The following is a 19,948-nucleotide window of genomic DNA, read 5'->3' as shown; positions in this document are numbered from 1 at the left end:
AACTGTGGACTTGCCTGGTCTGTGAAAGTGTCTGGTGAAAGAGGAAAGGGATGATGATTCCCAGGCTCATACAGACTGCACCTAAAGTGTAACTGACATTATCAAAGAGTGTATTATAGAAAAGGTTCTTATTCCTTCCCACTCCAGGCATGCAACTAGATATTTCATTAACTTTGAACTTGTCTATTCATTTCATAACTTCTTCAAGATCCACATGCTGCAAGAAGGTAAGGTTCCTTTGAGTTCAATATTGAAAACGGTAAACCTATCAGATCATATCCTGTGATTGGACTGGTGGAAAATTGGTTTCTAGCTCAGTAACTCAGCTGAGTTACAGAATTTTTCACCCACCAAAAAAAGACTTTTGCTGTTTTAAATTACTGAATGAAATAGATGATCCCCTCCAAAAACGAATAGTTACTACAGTTAGCTGATTTGTTGTATTTAAAGCTGTGCTCTGGCTTTATTGCAGACCATTAACTAATAAAGCAGTGGTTAACTTTGAGACTGACAGATTTTGGGGGGGGGGCTATTTAGTTTTTAGTATAAATGTGAAGAGAATACAACACTAACATCTGCACCAAGCAAATGCTCAGACCTGCAAATAGCACAGGGACCAAAACCTGATTTCATTTCCACAGCCAGGTAACTATAAATCAGTAACTTGATTTAGTTTAGAGTGCACCATTCAGGCACTTTAGGAATACTGAATGAAAAAAGATGTAAAATCAAATTATAGAACCTCAGAAAGACATTTCTTTTAAACAATATTGCAGTTGCTCTTGATCAAAAATGTGTTGTACTGGTCTCTTCAAACTATTTTTGGTAGCAAACTGCACCGTTAGTACTATTTATTTAGGGTCTTTCTGCCATCATCACTGTACCAAAGTACATTGCCTACTTAAAACTTTTCTTTCAAATGTATTTGTAAAGAGGAAACTTTCTACAGTCAGCAGTACACATAGCTGAGATTAGTTTGCTTCAATAGTGAACCACAAAAAGTTGTATATTCTTTCCTCATTTGAATATTAAGAATTTTAAAACCATTTTGAAATTTTTCATTTACTTGCCTTTTTGCTGTTTACTTATAGCACAGACTATACAGCCCTCCTTTTATAAAGTTAGCCCATGGGATAGCTATTGATGTTATACTATCTTCTGAAGGAAGTGATCAGTCATTTTCCATTGCACTAATTTGCAATAAGATATGACCACCACACGCATGTGTGCACGCGTGCACACAGTCACACATGCATGCATGCATGTGTGCGCGCACACACAGAGAAAGAGGCTGATCACTTTCAAAATTGATTGCTTTAGTCTGGACATGACTGGCTTTTCATAATGAAGATATTTCTTAGCATTAAAAAGATGTGAGTGAAAATACTTCCTTTACAGAATCATTACAGATAACATGGAGTGAGATGCTTCTACTGATTAAGTAAGTAAGTAAATAAATAAATGAAGAAATAGTCCATCTGAGCTGGATCTACTAAGCCAGATAAAAGATAAACTTCATAATTAAAATCAATTGCTGCACTGTTTTTAATTAAGGAATTAATATTTGCCATCAGAGGACAAAAATGTGAGTGCCTTAAAACAGTACTTTATTTATAAAAAGCATTTTTTAAAAGAGAAAAAAGGGCATTTTATGCTAATTTTAATGAAGAGCAAGTTAGCCAGATATATTTTTTGTAAATATCTTAGGGCCTGATTCAATACAAACAAAAAATAAAAGATACATCTTGCTTTTGCATTGTGGAAACCCATGCAGACCTTGGAATGCTTTTATGTGACCTTCGGCATTGGCCTGCGGAAGCCAGCTTTTTAGGGCTTTCTTTTTAATTGAATCAGGCCTTCACTCCTCATTTGTGCAACAATGGCTGTTTGTGGCCTACTAAAAAACTCTAACGAGCGCATTTTCAAAGAGCTGTGTAAGGCTTTAACAGCAAAAATCTTATAGGCTTCAATGACAGTCATTGGTGAAACTCCCCACGCCTCACTTTGAAAATTTCCCCCTCAAAATTCTTGCTTAGGTACACAGGGACAAGCAGTTGCCAAAGACAACACTCTAAAAAGAATACCCAGCTAGCTATTTTATTTCACCCCCCCATCCTGGCAACTCTCCCGTGGTGGGTGTTTTAATGATGAAGCATCATCTATTCCCCAAGACACAAACCTTACCATGTAATTGCGTGTGAGAATGACATCAGTGCCATCTTTCAAATAGTGCGTTTCTGTGAAGCCATCAGCTAAGAGGCCTCTGAAAAAACAAAACAAAACAAAATGACACATCTGTCATATTAAGATCAAATAATCATGACTTTTGTTCTTCCATGGTTCCATTTGAGATAGAATAAGAAGTTTAAAATTAACAAGCCTGGAAACAGAAAGCCTCATAATAGGTCACCGTGACCAGAGCATGAACTAGTGCAGAACTGTGCACGAGATTAGGAAAAAAATGTGACGGGTAATCACTCGAAACAGCAAAGAAACCTAGTAGGTTAGTAGGCTGGAACATAAAAAGTTCCTCGATTAATAATAAAAAGTTTTTGTTCTGATTGAAATTTACTACAAGCTGCCAGATGTCTTTTCTTCCAAATGAAGATTAAAAATAAGCACAGCTCAATACTGAACCCCTCATGTCATTTTTAGTATCTTTCCAATCAAACTGGAAATCTAGACATGTGGAATATTTTAAAAGTAATTCAGTCATGGTAAAGATGCTGAAAAAATGACACACATTGGAAAAAAGGTAATGTGTCCCACATTCTATCCATCACTTTGCTGTCTAATGCACTGTGTACATCAGCCAATGGCTAGCCACTGCTGCCACATTTACATGCTCACAAAAATGTAAAACATTGGTTTTGAAAAATACCATGGATTTATTGGCCTGGTGTATTTGGGTAACAGAGAGGTGGGAGAAATGAGGTCACTGGAATATCATCAGTGGGATTTTCAAGAATGCTCAGCTCTAGTGTAATTCTGCTCCCTGAGAAGTCAATGGTACTCCCATTGGATTCAGCGGGAGCAGAGTCAGGCCAATGACGAGTTCTTCTGAAAATTTTACCCCACAACTTCAAGGAGCACAAACCTTAAAACTTCAAATATTTCAAGCAGGTAGGGGAAGAGGATTATATGTTTGTATCTCCTGGGCTCTGTCAGTGCCCATTTAATTTTTGTTACATTCCAGAACGTAACAACTGAAGCATCTTGTGATTATACAGCAACTGACCGTATTAAGCTTAGCATCACTGACCATTGCTACTGTAGTGCCAGGGCAATATCAGCTGTCTTTGAAATTCAGAGACACCTACTTTCTAACACCATTCAGCTCCTGCCATCAGAGATTCCCTAAGGATAAGGTTTTATCTTTAAGATTAAAAATTGTAATTATAAGTAATAAACACATCCCAACATTGTCATTATTTTTTCATGGTGCAAGCAGCCCTGTTCTATGGAAGGGGTATATTTTATGCCGTAATAAGGTGACTTACTCATCAAGGCATCACTGTGCCTTCTAGCCAAAGTATTAGAGGGCTCTCCTCCTGCAATGGTAGGATAATTGATTATTTTAGGCAAAAGCAACATGATCTCCCGGCACTAAGGTTAGTTTACATGAGAGTAAAATAAACAAACTTGTTCGATTGATAGAAAGGGTTTGAGAGAATCCAGGAGGAGATGAAAGAATTCCTCCTAATAAACTGGATTACCACACACAGCAGTCAATAACTTGCAAGGATACATCAAAAGGAGAACATGTTCACAATGGGATTCTTTTTTCCCTACAGCAACTTATCAGAAGTACCTAAGCAACATAAGGGTACAAGCCTCATTTATTTTTATTGAATCTTGAGCTTTTAAGTCATTTTGACACTTTTGAAAAATCTACCGTTACTGAATGTGATGTCTGTGAGGTGGGCCTCCATTTGTTAGAGACTCAGACAACACCTTAATAATTTACCCAAGTAAACAAAGGGGAACAAGAAATTCACTGCTATGGAAATAAGTTTCTAATGTAAAATAACAGCTATTTGGGCAGTTCACTTTTCAAGAAAAAAGTATATGAAAAGCAGTTTGGGATGAGGAGAGAGAGATTGGCTCCACTAGACTGGCAGTTGCATTAGACTAGTTTTCAATAAATGAGAGGGATGCTTCACAGAATTAACCTTTTTGTCCCCAGAATATTAAAAAAAAAAAATCAGAAGGTTCTACTATGGGTACCCATAAAACTGTTTCTTGAAGAAAGAGTTGTTATTAATAAAAGACTTTCCACTTCTGACTCAAGTTCTCAGGAAGATTTATAATCATGGCACTTAAAGGTTCCTGGACAAAGGAATGTCAGCAAGGAAATGTAAGTGGTCTAAGGTGTTTTGGAAAAGAATTTCCAAACCTTGTAAGTGTTCAATGCTAACTGTACCTTCTTTTAAATCACACCGAGAACAAAGATCTTGGCACAGATTTTTGGAGTTCATAACTGCAGTTTTGTATATAAAGTTGCTCCTTGCGAAAAGCCCAGGGAATAGGGAAGCTTTACTTTTGAGTGCAGTCTCTGCTCAGGGACTTTATTCCTTCCAGTCAAGGTATTGACTGTTTTTCAATTTTTCATCTAGAAAGCATTTCTAACAAGGTCAGAAGGAAGAATATATATTTACATTGGCTCTCAGCATAGGTGAAAAAATACCATCTGTGAGTGTTTGAGGTTTTGACAAACATTTTAGTGAAATATAAAAGCTCCAGACAGATGATGATATCAAAACTAAATGTCAATATCATCTGCGCACCTGCAATGGACCAGAGAATTCAGATTACAGAATATATCTTTGGCATAGAGTTTTGAAATGTTCTGCTTTCTTCCAAAAATGTGTTTTTCGTTTGGGAAGTTCATTTGTCCAAACTGGTCCATCTCTTTATATTGCAAAGTATGGACTGAATTGTTCTTGAAATTAATACATATTTTCCAAAATTGGTGATGTTTGCATCTTCGTTAACGCACCTTTTTTTCAGCTTGTACACATGTTAACATCTCTGGCAGACTAATATTTTTATTATTAATTATTATTAATTATTATTATTTATTATTAGTGTTATGGTAGTGCCTAAATGCCCAATCAAGATCAGGGACCCATTGCACTAGAAGGGTGCACTGTACAAACACTTTTTAAAAAACGAAGTCCCTGTTCCAAAAACTTTACAACCTAGATGAGAGTAGAAAATGACAAGTGGAAGAATCAAGCAAATGAGGAGAAAAGGAGGATGAAGTAACACTAAAGAAAGCAGGTCTTTGCATCACAAGCTTTAATCGTGGATCTCATCCCAAATTTCAGCATGTGTGGGGTACTTTTCTTTGTATAGTCATATTTTATGTTAAAATCCAGCAACATTTTTCAGTGGTTCACTGGGTTGCACAAGAGGCAATTTGGGTAGTAGCAAAGCAGCAGATATTATCATCACACCAAGGGTATGTCTACACTGCAATTAGACTCCTGCAGCTGGTCAGTGCCAGCTGACTCAGGCTCATGGGGCTCTGGCGAAGGGGCTGTTTAATTGTGGTATTCTTAATGTTCTTAAGACCTCCCACCTTGCAGGATCCTAGAGCCTGAGCTCCAGCCTGAGCCCAAATGTTTACCCTGCAATTAAACAGCCCCTTAACTCATGCCCCAGAAGCCTGAGTCAACTGACATGGGCCAGCCGCAGGTTTTTTATTGCAGTGTAGACATACCCCAGGCATTTACAGTCTCTGGAATGGCTGCTAATTTAAGGGAAAGCATAGTTAAGGTTGCCAACTTTCTAATTGCACAAACCCGAACACCCTTACCCCGTCCCTGCCCCACCCCTTTCCCAAGGCCTCGCCCCGCACTCATTCCATCCCCCCTCCCTCTGTTGCTCGCTCTCCCCCACCCTCACTCACTTGCTCATTTTCACCAGGCTGGGGCAGGGAGTTGGGTGCAGGAGAGGGTGAGGGCTCCGGCTGAGAGTGCAGGCTCCGGGGTGGGGCCAGAAACGAGGGGTTTAGGGTGCGGGAGGGGGCAGAGGGTTGGGGTGTGGGCTCTGGGGTGGGGGGGCGAATGAGGGGTTTGGGGTGCAGGAGGGAACTCTGGGCTGGGGGTGTGGAGACAAGGGATTCAGAGTATGGGAGGGGGCTCTGGGCTGAGGCAGGGGGTTAGGGTGTGGAGGGGGTACAGACTCTGGGCTGGGGGTACAGGTTCTGGGGTGGGACCAGAAATGAGGAGTTCAGCGTGCAGAAGGGGGCTCAGGGCTGGGGCAGGAGTGTGGGAAGGGGTGCAGGATCCAGGCAAAGCTTACCTTGGGGGGCTCCCAGGAAGCAGCAACATGTCCCTCTGTCTCCTAGGCGGAGGCGTGGCCAGGCAGCTCTGCACAGTAAACATTGCCTCTGTCCACAGGAACCGCCCCTGCAGCTCCCATTGGCTGTGGTTCCTGGCCAATGGGAGCTGTGGAACCGGTGCATGGGGTGGGGGCAACGCGCAGAGCCCCCCTGGTCGTCCCTCTGCCTAGGAGCCCGAGGGACGTTGCTGCTTCCAGGAGCTACACAGAGCCAGGTAGGGAGCCTGCCAGCCCTGCCAAACGGACTTTTAACGGCCCGGTCAGCAGTGCTGCCGGGGAAGCTGCCAGGGTCCCTTTTCGACCGGACATTCCAGTCAAAAACCAGACACCTGGCAACCCTAAGTATCTAGAGTCCCTTACTGCCAATGTTTCTGAAAGCATCATCATAAAGAGCAGCTGTTTTATTAATTAGTGTTATCATTTATACAGCAACACTGGTCAGCATTGTGTTGTACAGACATGTAAGGACAAAGAGTAAAATCCTGTTCCCACTGAAATTTATGAGAGTTTTGCCACTGACTGCAATGGGGCCAGGATTTCACCCAAGATGCCTGCACCAGAGGGCTTACTATTTAAACAGACAAAATACTGACATTGGACAGGGTAAGAGATGTAACACAGAGACAAAGTGACTGAACAGTACTCTTGGCATGTGCCCTGTTATTCCCAAGTTTTTCACAATAACGTAGTGATGTAATGAGATGAGAGATGGATACAGGGGAGGTGACTCAGTGCTGGAGTGCTAGACTGAAGAAGGGAATTTTAAGGAAGAGACTGGAGAGGAAAGCTCATTTCCTTGGGTACTGGAGGAGGGAGACTGTTGATGTTGATATCATCATTACGAAGATCAAAAACTGAGAATAATAACAATGGGAATGATGACTAGGGTGAACTCCACCCCCGAGAGAGGGCTCAGGAAAGGCTACATGGGTTTTAATGCCAGAAAGGACCATTGTGATCACATGTGGAAAATCCACACCTTTGAGCAACGTAGTTTTACTGACCTAACCCTTGCTGTAGACAATGCTACATCAATGGGAGTGATTCCCCCCTTGACATAGCTACTGCCTCTTGTGGAGGTGGTGTATCTATGCCGATGGGAGAAGTTCTCCCGTTGGCATAGGTAGCATCTTTACTAAGTGCTACAGTGGCATTGTAAGTATAGATAAGCCCTGAGTCTGACCTCTTACATAACACAGGCCATGGACTTCCTTGAATTAATTCCTGCTTCGAATCCAATAGCTGTGGTTGATGTAGAGTATTTCTTCTAGAAAAAATATCCCATCTTGATTTAATAATTTCCAGTGACGGAAAATCCACCACAACCCTTCACATGTTGTTCCAATGGTTAACTACCTTCACTGTCAAAAAAGTGTCTTTTATTTCTAGACTGAATTTGTCTAGCTTCAACTTCCAGCCACTGGATCTTATTCACTGGCATCATTGGTTTCATTTCTCTTGTGTCTTTCCTGGAAAGTTCCAGCTCCTGAATTAAGAAAGTTTACCAAGCAAAACAAACTCCCAAAGGTGCTACTATCAATCCCTGGCAGGCTTCTTTCTTCAGAGCCTTTTGGGTCAGTAGCCTGATACTAGTCTGTTGAAAAAGTCGATTGAACTGTAAGGCTGAATAGTCTAAGAGTGGTAAAGGGTCAGCAAAAATCCTGTGGCAATAGAAGTCCACCAGCAGACTTTCCCAAAGGAAGATAATCAGGTGAAATGATCTGCTCCTAATGCAGCAGCTGAAGATCTGCACATTTCCTGTACAGGTTATGGGCCTGCTCAGGACGATTCTACTTTTAAAAGTGTGAGAGGGTGCAGCGGCGTGGTCACCCCGCTTCAGCCCTGAAGGAGTTAAAAGCAGCCCTGGAGAGAGCTGCAGCTGGGGAAAAAGGGTTAAAAGCAGCCAAGCTAGGCTGATTGGGGAAGCAGCCACAGCTGTGGCCAGCTTAATTAGGGCCCAGCTAGCCCTTATAAGAGGGCTGGGGGCCAAGAGCTGGGGAAGTCTCACTCTAGCCTGGGAGTGGGAAGGGCTAGCTGCCTGGGAGCAAGGTACCTGAAGTGGAGCAGTGCTGGGGAGCTCCAGCCTGGTAAACCTGCAGGCCTTGGTAAAGGCCCAGAAAGGTACTGGGACTGCAGAGGGGCAGCTTGGGAATAGGCAGAGGCAGCTGGTCCTAACCCCTTGCCTGTGATGAGTGGCAATTACAGACTGCAGTCTGCTCCAGTGAGTGGGGGCTAGATGACAGGCAGTAGCCACTGAGGCAATGTGGGTTTAGAGGGGTGGGGGTTCCCCAGGGAGGGGAGACCTGGAGTGTGGGGGTACTGCTGGGGCAGAACCCCAGGGTAAAGGGCACCAGAACCCCAGGGTAAAGGGCACCAGGGTCTGGGAGGGACAATGGGCCAGGAGCAGGCGAGACGCTGGTCTGCAGAGGGTGTGCTGAAGGCTAGAGAGCTTATTCCTGAGACAACCAGCAGGAGGTGCTGCACCAGTGAGTCGTTGCCTCGCTACAGAGGGTTTCAGTAATAATACTAGTCATTAAAAAAGCTTTTTGAGTAGCTCTGAGCCTAGTTACTAAAGCTGGAATTGAAATTTCCCTGCTTAAGACCTCTCCTTTTGCTCTTTTGCCATGTACTGTGGCACATGAATATTAATTTGATAGTAAGACAGACAGATTTTCCTTATGATGTAAAGGATGGCGACTGTGTAATGCATGCCCTGTTGTGAAAATTGGGCCTACAAATTTACCTTAATTGTGAGCTCAACTATAAAAAGTGAGTGTAAGTTCATAAAATGGTACAATAACATATAACAAATGTGAGTGGAAAAAAACGTACAAAAGGGAGACAACAAATTAAATTAGTCCAAAATAAAAGGCCCAGTGATATAATTCAAGGACTTTAAGATCATGCCTAGTAAACACACAGTATGAGAAGCAAAATTAAAATTAATGAACCAAAATTAGTGTCAGAAATTAGGTCTATGGGTGAGAAAACAACCGGATGGGCTACTCCACCCATCACTCCCTTTTAGGGTCCTTAAAGAGACATATGGAGAAAAATTGTTTATCAAAGCAAGCTTCCCTATCCTACCACCCACCCCCACTGTCTCCTGGGAACCTGGGTCTTTGTCATCCTGAACTTGAGAGATGTTCTGACCAGACTGGGCCAGAAGGAGGGAGCAAGATGACATTTGCCAACTGTACTGGTTCCTGCTAATACCTGAATACCACCTAGGATGTAAAACTTACCTCTCTCTCGCGTGCGCGCGCACACACACACGAGCGGCCCTGTTCTGCTCCATCTTATTTCTGCTGTTTCCTATCCCTTTCCTTTTTCTACTTCTTTAATAAGAGTCTAGCTTCGCCAGCCAAGACTGCATGTTTTGCAACATTGCTGTGAGCCTGTGTCCAGAAAGGGACAAATAAAGCAATGCCCTAAACAGCCCAATGCTGGTATGAGTTTGCCTGATAAGACCATGTTCTGTGTTTTTTAGCAATCAGGTTGTAAGTGAAAGTCAAACACCAGAAACAGATGCTGCATTTTCTATCTTTGCTGTTATTTTCTCTCCCCCTTTTTGTGTTCATTTTGTTTTATGCAGTGTTGTAGCTGTGTTTGGTTTCAGGATATCTTGGAGCTTCTCTCTTACCAACAGAAGTTGGTCCAATAAAAGATATTTCCTCACCCACCTTGTGTCTCCATTTTGTTTTGTCTTCTAGGAAATGGGATCAGACTTTAGCAGCAGCAGCAACAATGACAGCTCCTGTCCATCTCTACTTCTGCTCTTTTCCCACAAACAGTGGTTTTCAACCTGTGGTCCGCAGACCCTTGGAAATCTGCAAACTATGTCTAAGGGGTCCACGAAAGGTTGTCGGTAACCATAAAACAATGGTTTTCAACCTGTGGTCCGTGTACCCTCTGGGGTTCTGCAAATTATGCCTAGGATTTCCAAAGGGGTCCGTGCCTCCATTTGAAATTTTTTAGGAGTCCGCAAATGAAAAAAGGTTGAAAACCACGGCCCCAAAAGGATAGTTATTACCATCTTTAATGCCACCTAAAAGACTGTCAACCAAGGTATTTTTTTCCTTCTAAAAACTCTCTTCAGCTAAAGGGATGTTGTTAAAATGAAAGCCTTATTTAATATTTTACATTTCAAACGCTTTAACTGTTCTTTTCTGTATTTTTAATAAAAGGTTAAAATGATTTTTAGTCGCGTTTGCACCATGGTACTAAGCAAGCTAAGGTCTCACTACACCAAAACTTGTTTAATGTTGGACAGGGCCTGGGTTACGTTAACACCTTTGGACCATGTATTCCATCTAACTTAATACAACAGCCCATAGGGTAGCCAATATTTTTTGGCAGGCAAAGCTGTTAACCCCTCTTTCAAAACATCTAATGCCTTAAAAGCTGTCTAGTAGAATAAGCATTTAGCATGAGTATCAAGAGACTAAGTCATGTAAGGGCATTTCTTGAAAGCTTATAAAAAACGTATAACAAGCACTCAAGTTCAGCAATCAGGAAAGGTGTGCTTGAACTTTCCATTATGGCACTAATATTAAACAACAAATCTAACATATATATCCCTTTAGGTAATTTAATTGCTTCCCTCAGAAAGAGATGTAATTCACTAAATTGATTTACATCTCCCTTTTCTGACTCATAGCAAAGGAGATTAATACAGGAAAGTAAATCAATTTAGATGGCAAGCTACTTAACCTAATTGGATCAATGTAATTCAGAAAGAACATGGATCAAAATAACATTAATACATCATAGTGCCGGAGCTCTGGTTTAGTTCATGCCTACATCTGAAGTTCCAAACACCATCAATCCACAATGTTCAACAGTGCCAAATGATGATCAATTTTTTGCACTGCACGACGAAGTGGAAACAAGGGAAATAGTATCAGGAACCGCATTACTTGCTGGGCATATGAGAAAGAAAGAAAACTAATGGAACACCAGAGCTTCCTGATTAATTCTTTGTAGATGAGAAACATGCTCCTCCTGAGTTAAATTGCTTAGTCAATGACAGTGTCATGAAACAGCTCTTCCTTTTCTATCTCTATGAACAAACAAGTAGAAGCTTCTCAGGGCAGGGCAGGACAAGCTTTGCCTGCCCTGAGCTAAGTCAAATATAGTGCAGTTGTAAATTAGTTCTAAACTTACCTATCAGATTTGCCTACAAACTTTCAGGTGTTAGCTACCTCCATTGGTCTAAGGCCCAGAGTACATAATGGACATAATTTAACAAAAAAGTTAATGACCCAGAAACTTGAGCTGTTGATTTTTCAAAAATGCTAATCTTGCATTCAAATACACAAACAGAATCTTTTTTCAATCCACTCACTAACAGGTCTGATAGCACAACACAACTTAGCCCCTTGTCTCCAAAACAAGAAAACCACACTATGTTTCCCCCCAGCAGCAATATATTATTTCCAAATGTCATAAGGATCCTTCCATAAGTTTGGGAATGTCAAAGAGATATAGAATCAGGGAAGTCAGAGATGGAACAGATCTACTAGATCAAACAGACAAATCTCTCTGCAAACGCAAGATATTGTACAGCAACTAATTTTTGCCTCACCTAGTTTCAAATGTCACAAGCGATACAACCTCCACTGCTTTGCAGAGGTGACTGTCATGATTTGTTTCCTGATATTCAGCATAGATTTTCCCTGTTTTAATTTCTCCTTGTTATACCCCTTTTACTAGCTTAAATAATTCCTCTCCTTTTTGGTGCATACATCCTTCAAATGAGTGTAGACCATTACCGTGTCCTCTCTGAACCATTATTTAACCAAGTAATACTCCCATGAGGATATGGAAGTGCCAAGAATCATGCATATTTCACACTCCTGCTACTTGGGCAATGAGTGGCAACAGCAGGGGCAGACAATGGAATAATTCTTGGGGAGGAAGGAACTGGCAGCAGGGACAGAGCAGCAGTGATCTCTTTCTACATCCTTTTGAAGCAAAGAGGGGGAGAGTAAGAGACCCTCCCTCTCCCAGCAGCCACTAGCCCATGGAGTAGAGCAAGCAGGCTGATTTTTTTTGTTGAACAAAACATGGCTTTTGTCTAAAATTAAACTTTAATTTTGGTTCACCTGTCCCTCCCTTTGCAGAGGGGAGCGGGGTGTTGAGCAAAAATTTGGGGGCCCATAAAAATGTTCAGGTTTTCCAAACCAGAAAATGTGGACAAAATTTTTTTGAAAAACATTCTTTGTTTGAATTTTGTATCAAATACATACTTATAAAGAAACAGTCTTGAAAATTCCTGTGGAAAATTAGCAATTTCCAACCAGCCTTATCCTGGAGGGGTAAGCAGAGAAAGAAAGTTCATTCTCTCTCCAGCAGCTGAGGTGGGAGGGGAGAGTTTTAAACAAATAAAAAGACCCACTAGTCAGATACGAAAGGTGGAAATCCCAAGCAATTTCCAGGGAGAGCAGCCTGATAGAAAGACTAGCCACCATCCTCCTTCCCAGCAGCTTGGGTAGCAGTGGAGATGGGCATCACTTTTGGACCCTGCTGGTGGGCCTCTTCATATCTACCTGTGGCTAGTCCTCTAGATAACTGGTCTCTGGTAGATTTTCCAAGCCATCCCTGGTACATTTCTTTACTCTACTTTTGTTCTGTCTCTTTACACCTTTTTTTCCTGACAGTCTTTTAGGCAGTTCTCTGTCAGTGTTCATATCCAAGCCAATCTGTATTAATTTTGAGAATAAGATCTCATAAAACACTGTATCAAACGCTTTACTAAAATGCAAATATATTACAATACAGCTTTGACTCCGTCATCCACTATTTGTACTTAATGCTCCACTTCATGGGCCATAGGTTGCTCTTGATCTGTGCTCCAAAAATGTATATGTAGCGAAAAGTGTTGAGGATGATGGCACCGATGGATCATGTTCCGGTACCAGTGAAGCTCAATGTTTATGGATTTTCTTGTCAAGCCTCTGGGACTTAAGACATACGAAGTCCTCTTGGGACGAGGTGCTGGGCTTGCTCCAAGTCACATCTGATTTCTTCTAAGTGAGTTTTGAGGAAGACTTAGACTCATGCATATGAGAGTGTTTCCTGGGTTCCTCAGACGATCTTGTCAGAGGGCCTCTGGGGGTAGATTCTCTAGCACCAGTGTCAGACTTAGCAGAAGGAGGCTGACACATCGCTGAATCAGGCCAATGTACCGGGGGGTGACTCACAAGCAGTATCCTCAGAGGTGGGCTCAGAGCTCACGATCTTGCAATTTGCAACACTGCTCTACCAAAATCAGCATCGTCCTGGGCTTGCTGAATAAGCACATAATGGGATGTGAACGTGTGGACGGATGACCATGTGGCTGCCTTGCAGATGTCCTGGATAGGCACTTGGGCTAGGAAAGCTGCCGAAGAGGCTTGCACTTAGGTTGAATGGGCAGTCATGATCACTGGAGGTGGCATCCTTGACTGACTGTAGCAGCAGCGAATGCAGGCAGCGATCCAAGAAGAAATTATTTGAGTGGACACTGGATGACCTTTCATCATGTCGGCCACCACGACGAACAATTGTGTCGACTTGCGGAATGGCTTGGTCCTTTCAATGTCGAAGGCCACCGCCCTCCTGATGTCTGGGGAATGCACTCTATGCTCCTCCTCCTCCAACTTATGCAGCTTTGGGGAAAAAAACAGGTAAGTAAATGTCCTGGTCCGTATGAAACTATGAGACCACCTTGGGCAGGAAAGCCGGGTGCAGCCACAGCTGGACCTTGTCTTGGTAGAAGACCATAAAAGGTGGTTACAAGGTAAGCGCCCTAATCTCAGAGACCTGGTGGGAAGATGTTATTGCAACCAACAATGCAACCTTCCAGGAAAGGAGAAGGAGAGCGCAGGAAGCCAGAGGCTTGAAGGGAGGTCCTATGAGCCTTCACAGCACAAGATTCAGGTCCCACGGAGGGATGGGGTCCATGATGTGTGGGTAGAGGCGCTCAAGGCCCTTGAGGAACCTGAAAGTCATGTCCTGGGTGAAAACCGACCTACCCTGGAGCGGCAGATGAAAGGCCGATATAGCAGACAACTAGACCTTGACAGTTGAAAAGGACAGGCCTTGGAACTTGAGATGCAAAAGGTAGATCAGGATTAACTGCAGCAAGGCCCACTCAGGCCGAATGCCTTTATCCAAGCTTACCAATTCCATTTGGGCAGGTAGGTTGCTCTGGTGGCAGTCTTTCTGCTGCCCAACAGGACCTCTTGAACACCTTCCGAGCACTCCTGCTCTGCCGCATTTAGCCATGCAGCAGTCAAGCCATCAGGTGCAGCGCCACCAGATTCGGAGGCAGAAGACTGCCATGGCTTTGGGACAACAGGTCCGATTGAAGCAGTAGCTGTAATGGAGCAGCCACCGAGAGGTCCAGCAGCATGCCGAACCAGTATTGGCACGGCCAAGCCAGCACTATGTGGATCATCTTCGCCCTGTCCTGCTTGATCTTCAGGAGGACTCTGTGGATCAACAGAACTGAGGGGAAGGCGTACATTAGAGACCCCGACCACAGGAGCAGGAAAGAGTCTACCCCCGAAAGGAGCAGAAACCGTGGCATTTCCTGTTTTGCCTGAATGTGAACAGGTCCACCCAGGGAGTACTCCTCTTCTGGAAGATGATGCTGACCACCTCTGGATGTAGAGGCCACTCATGGTGAGATGAGAATGTCCTGCTGAGGCGATCTACCAAAGTTTTCCTGGCCCTGGGGAGGAGTGCAGCTATGAGATGGATGTTGTGTTGTATAAAGAAGTCTCATAGCCTGAGGGCTTCTTGGCAAAGGGCAGACGACCTGGCTCTGCCTTGCCTGTTGATGTAGAATATAGCCGCTGTATTGTCCGTCAGGACATGGATCACCCTGCTCTTTAGGTGTGGTAGGAAGGCATGGCTCTAAGCTCCCTGACATTGATGTGCAGGGAACAACTGAGATGGGACCAACAACCTTGCGTGCTGAGATTGCTCAGGCGGGCTCCCAATCCCAGGTCCAAAGCATCGGAGACCAGGGTAACCGATGGGGGTGGGGGGAGGCACAAATGGAACTTCCTCCAACACTGCTGCAGGATTTTGCCACCATGCAAGTGACGACAGGACGTGGTCTGGGACCTTGACCACACAGTCCATGCTGTGTCTGTTGGGGACGTAGACTGACTCCAGCCATGCCTGTAATGGCCCGAGGTGGAACCGTGCATGCCAGACCATGTAAGTACAGGCTTCCATGTGGCCCAACAACCGCAGGCACGTCTGAGCAGTGGTAAGAGGGTGGGCTTGCATGCATGAGATCAGGTCCACCATAGCCCAGAACCGGGTCTCGGGGAGGAAGGCACTGGCCCGAGTAGAGTCGAGGACTGCTCCAATGAACTCTATGTGCTGTGCCAGAACTAAGGTTGACTTTTTCTTGTTTATTAATAGCCCCAAGTCACGACAGGTGGAGCAAACCAGGTAGAGCTGATGCCACACTGACCTGATCCCAGGATTGGCCCTTTATTAATCAGTCGTCGAGGTACAGATAAATTTGCACACCTGGGTGCCTCAGATAAGCGACCACTGGCTCTATGTACTTCATAAACACTCTTGGGGCTGACGAGAGACCAAAGGGCAGCACCATGAATTGAAAATGATGGTGGCCCAACACAAAATGGAGGGAATGCTTGTGCCCCGGGAAAATGGAAATATGTGTCCTTTAAGTCAGCATACCAGTCTCCTGGATTCACGGAGGGAATAATGGAGGCCAGAGAGACCACGCGAAACTTCAACTTCTTGAGAGACTTATTGAGGTGGCACAGGTCCAGAATGGATCTGAGGCCCCCTTTTGCTTTTGGGATTAGGAAATAGCGGGAATAGAACCCTTTCCCTTTCAAGACTGGAGGGACCTCCTCCACCGCCCCCAGGTGCAGGAGATTCTCGACCTCATGAATGCATAGTTGCTCATGAGAAGAGTCCCTGAAGAGGGATAGGAAGGGGTGGGGTGGGAGTGAGGGTCAGTCATGAACTGCAGTGTGTAGCCCGAAATATTATGTCAAGCACCCAATGGTCTGAGGTCATCCGCAACCAGGCTGACCTGAAGGGGCGCAGGCGGTTGAGGAAAGAGCAGGGGGTGGGGTGGGGTCGATCCTGGGAAGAGACTGGGGTGCCATCCTCAGGCACAACCTCAAATGCCTACTTCTTGGTTCCTTGGCCTCTGGCAGGATCAGGTTGGGCAGATGAACAGGAAGACTAAGGGTGTTGCCGCTTAAACCCTTTGCCTCTGTCCTTCTTCCAGTAGGAGCTGGACCGGGGGACATCCCAGGACCTTGACGGAGGCCTAGAAGGTGGGGGATGGAACAGCTTTCTAGCCTGCTGAGGGGTGTGTTGGCCCAAGGAACGGGGTGGCACAGGAGTCTTTAAGGCCGTGGAGCCATGCATCGGTCAGCTCGAAGAAGAGCCCTGCTCACTCAAACAGGAGGTCCTGAAGGGTAGTCTGCATCTCCTGGGACAGCCCGGAGGACAGTAACCAGGAGCTGCACCTCATGACCACCGCAGAGGTGACTACCCTGGCCACCAAGTCCGTAGCGTCCCAGGCCATCTGGAGGGCACCTCTCACCACTGCTTTGCCCTCTTCCATCAAGGTGGCGAACTCCTGGGCTCAGTCCTGTGGAAGGCGCTCCTTGAATTTGCTGATGGAGTCCCAGAGGTTGAAGTTGTATCTGCCCAGCAGGGCCTGATGGGTAGACACCCAAAATTGCAGACTGACTCTTGTATAAATTTTCCTGCCAAACAAATCCAGCCTCTTGGCATCTTTATTTTTCAGTGTGCCACTTGCCTATCCCTGCCTGTCCCTCTCATTGATGGCAGATACAACCAGGGACCCCCTGGAGGGTGGGAATACAGGTACTCAAATCCCTTTGCCAGGACGTAGTACTTCTTTTCCGCCTTCTTGGAGGTAGGTGGAATGGAACAAAGGCTTCGCAAATTTTAGGACCCCGGGTGGACAGGCAACCCAACCTGGGCCGGGGTGGAGGAGGGTATGACATTAAAGAGGTCGTCAGACTCCTCCACTAGCTCCTCAACCTCCAAGTTCAGGTTGGCAGCCACCCTTTTAAGCAGGGCTTGGTGCTCCTTGAAATCGCCAGGAGGTGGGAGGAAGGCTTCTCCTTTGCAAGAGGATCACCACCGCTTTGTCTGGAGACAACGAAAGCCAATTGCACTGCAGGGGGAGGGGCGGCTTCCCTTTGCTCATCTGGGGACGTCTCCTTGGGCCTCAGGGCCTGCTGTGTCACCTGCATGTCAGATTCGGCACCATGCTCCGACTGCGGTGCCTGATGTGCCGAGGGCAGTTTATCTGATGCGCCGAGGGCAGTTTATCTGATGCGGCCTGGGAGGAAGGGTGAGAGTACGGGATTGGCATAACGGGTACGCTCCACAGGTTCCAGTACTGCCACTGAGCGGGCCATTGCCCCTGCCTCCATGCCGCCACTGCAGGAGCTGCGCTGGTTTCATGGGCCTGTGGCAATTCGCCTCTTATAGGTGAGGGGCTTTTATAGGCTGAACTCCCCCTCCAACTCGGACCACTGCTCTTCTGGTGACCAGGGCGAAGCTGTAAATGCCTGAGTCTGCCTACTGACCATTGTCGGGGACTGAGGAACAGTGCCTGCCCGAAGAGCGGTACTGGGGAGCTGGAGACTGGTGCCGCAACCGGGAACGATCCCACACCAGGTGTGGCGGTGGGATCAATGTCTGGGAGACCACCTAGGTGATGGTGATCTGCGCTGTGGCGAACTCTGATAGGACGCCCAACAGTACAGTGGGTATGGGGATCGACGTCGTGACTCAGGTGTCCCATACCTTGCAGGAGGAAACCTTGGCGTCAGGGACCAGGGTCTTCTAACCGGGGACTGAGGCTTCAGTGCCGGGGTCTGAGGATGTGGTGATGGGGACCGGCGCCTGTGGTTCAGGGACTGGGGATGCTCTTCTGCCTTATGGGGTGGTCCCATATCCAGCTTGACCAAAGATACCTTGGCCTTGGCTGGGTTCGTCGCGTGGCTTGGTGTCTGCAGTGCCGGCAGGCCTACTTGATCTTTGGCCACCGGGCCCCTGCCGCTCCCGGGATTCGGAGGTGGATCACTAGCTGGGTTAGGGGGTCTGACTGGAGGGGTACCCCCCGAGAAGCTCTGAGTGGGCATGTGACCTAACACAGGTCCTTTGCCCGAAGCCTCTTTTTCCTATGGTGCCGGCAAGCCCTTCAACTTCAGCAGCTTCTTAGGCACTGTGGAGGGGGAATGGTGCCAGGAGGATTCTGGTGCTGGTAGTGCACTGCATACTGATGCCAAAGTGCCAGGTGTGGAGTCTGATCGAGAGGGCTCCAAGGCAGGACGAAGCGCAGCCTCCATAAGGAGGGCCCTCAAGCAGATATTCTGCTCCTTCTGAGTTCGAGGGCAAACGTTTTTGCAGATCCTGCACTTGTCCTTTCTGTGGGACTCCCCCAAACATTTCAAACAGCTCTTGTGGGGTCACTAATGGGCATGAGCCAGCTGCACAGTGAGCATTGCTTAAAGCCTGGGGAACGGGGTCTGCCCTGCTCTGAGGCGAAGTCCCAGCCTGGACTCTAAGCAACTACATTACTACTCAAATATTTAACTTAATGGTTAAACCAAGTACCTATCAACTAAATACAAGGGAGATGGAACAATGGACTGTAAGAACCGCTAACACTCTTGCGATGCAAGACAAGGCACTTCGAGCAACCATCATGGGCGGAAAGAAGAAACTGAGAGGGCATAGATTTGATGGCGCCTAATATACCAACACATAAGCGTGGCACTCAAGGGGCACCACAGCTGACCCTAAGGATACTGCTAAGGCCAAAGTCTCCAACAACTGTGCATGTGGGCGCGCACACACCTAGAATGGAATTGACATGAGCAAGTACTTGAAGAACAAATCATGTCACACCAACCTAACAGCTTTCTTTGACAGGGTAACAAGCCTTGTGGATGTGGGGGAAGTGATAAAGGTGATAAATCTTGACTTTACTAAGCCTTTTGATACTGTCTCACATGACCATCTCCAAAACAAACTAGAGAATTGTAGCCTAGATGGAGCTACTATAAGGTGGGAGCACAACTGATTGGAAAACCATTCCCAGAGAGTATTTATCGGTGGTTAACAGTCAAGCTGGAAGGGCATATTGAGTGGGATCCTGCAGGGATCAGTGCTGGGTTCAGTTCTGTTCATTATCGTCATCAATATTTTAGATAATGCCATAGACCGTACGCTTATAAAGTTTGCAGCTGACACTTAGCTGGGAGGGGTTGCAAGTGCTTTGGAGGACAGGATTAAAATTCAAAATGATCTAGACAAACTGGAGAAATGGCCTAAACCAGTGGTTCTCAAACTTATTTGATCGGGTTCCGCTTCTTTGTGTCTGTAATTGTTTACACCCCTCCACACACTCCAGCTCTGAAGGCAGAGTGGAGAGCAGCAGCTGCTGGCCGGGCATCCTGCTCTGAAGGCAATGCTGTACCAGCAGCAATGCAGAAGTAAGAGTGGCAATGTGAAAAGTGATATTTGTCATCACTTTTCACTGCAGACTGAGCATCCCAATTGCCAC

General features: G+C 45.5%; 1 protein-coding gene across 3 annotated transcripts in view; it reads right to left on the bottom strand.

Annotated features, from left to right (window-relative positions):
• The window catches only part of ADAM12 (ADAM metallopeptidase domain 12), a 345,625-nt gene that overhangs the window by 119,536 nt on the left and 206,141 nt on the right, over nucleotides 1-19,948 (bottom strand). For all 3 annotated transcript variants that reach the window (XM_074959167.1, XM_074959165.1, XM_074959168.1), the window contains one exon: nucleotides 2,185-2,263. In XM_074959167.1, coding sequence (XP_074815268.1) covers nucleotides 2,185-2,263 — 79 coding nt within the window. The remainder of the gene's footprint in view (nucleotides 1-2,184; nucleotides 2,264-19,948) is intronic.

The sequence above is a fragment of the Natator depressus genome, chromosome 7, assembly GCF_965152275.1.
Source record: "Natator depressus isolate rNatDep1 chromosome 7, rNatDep2.hap1, whole genome shotgun sequence".
NCBI classification, from domain to species: domain Eukaryota; kingdom Metazoa; phylum Chordata; order Testudines; family Cheloniidae; genus Natator; species Natator depressus.
This window is presented reverse-complemented; position numbering and strand designations above follow the sequence as displayed.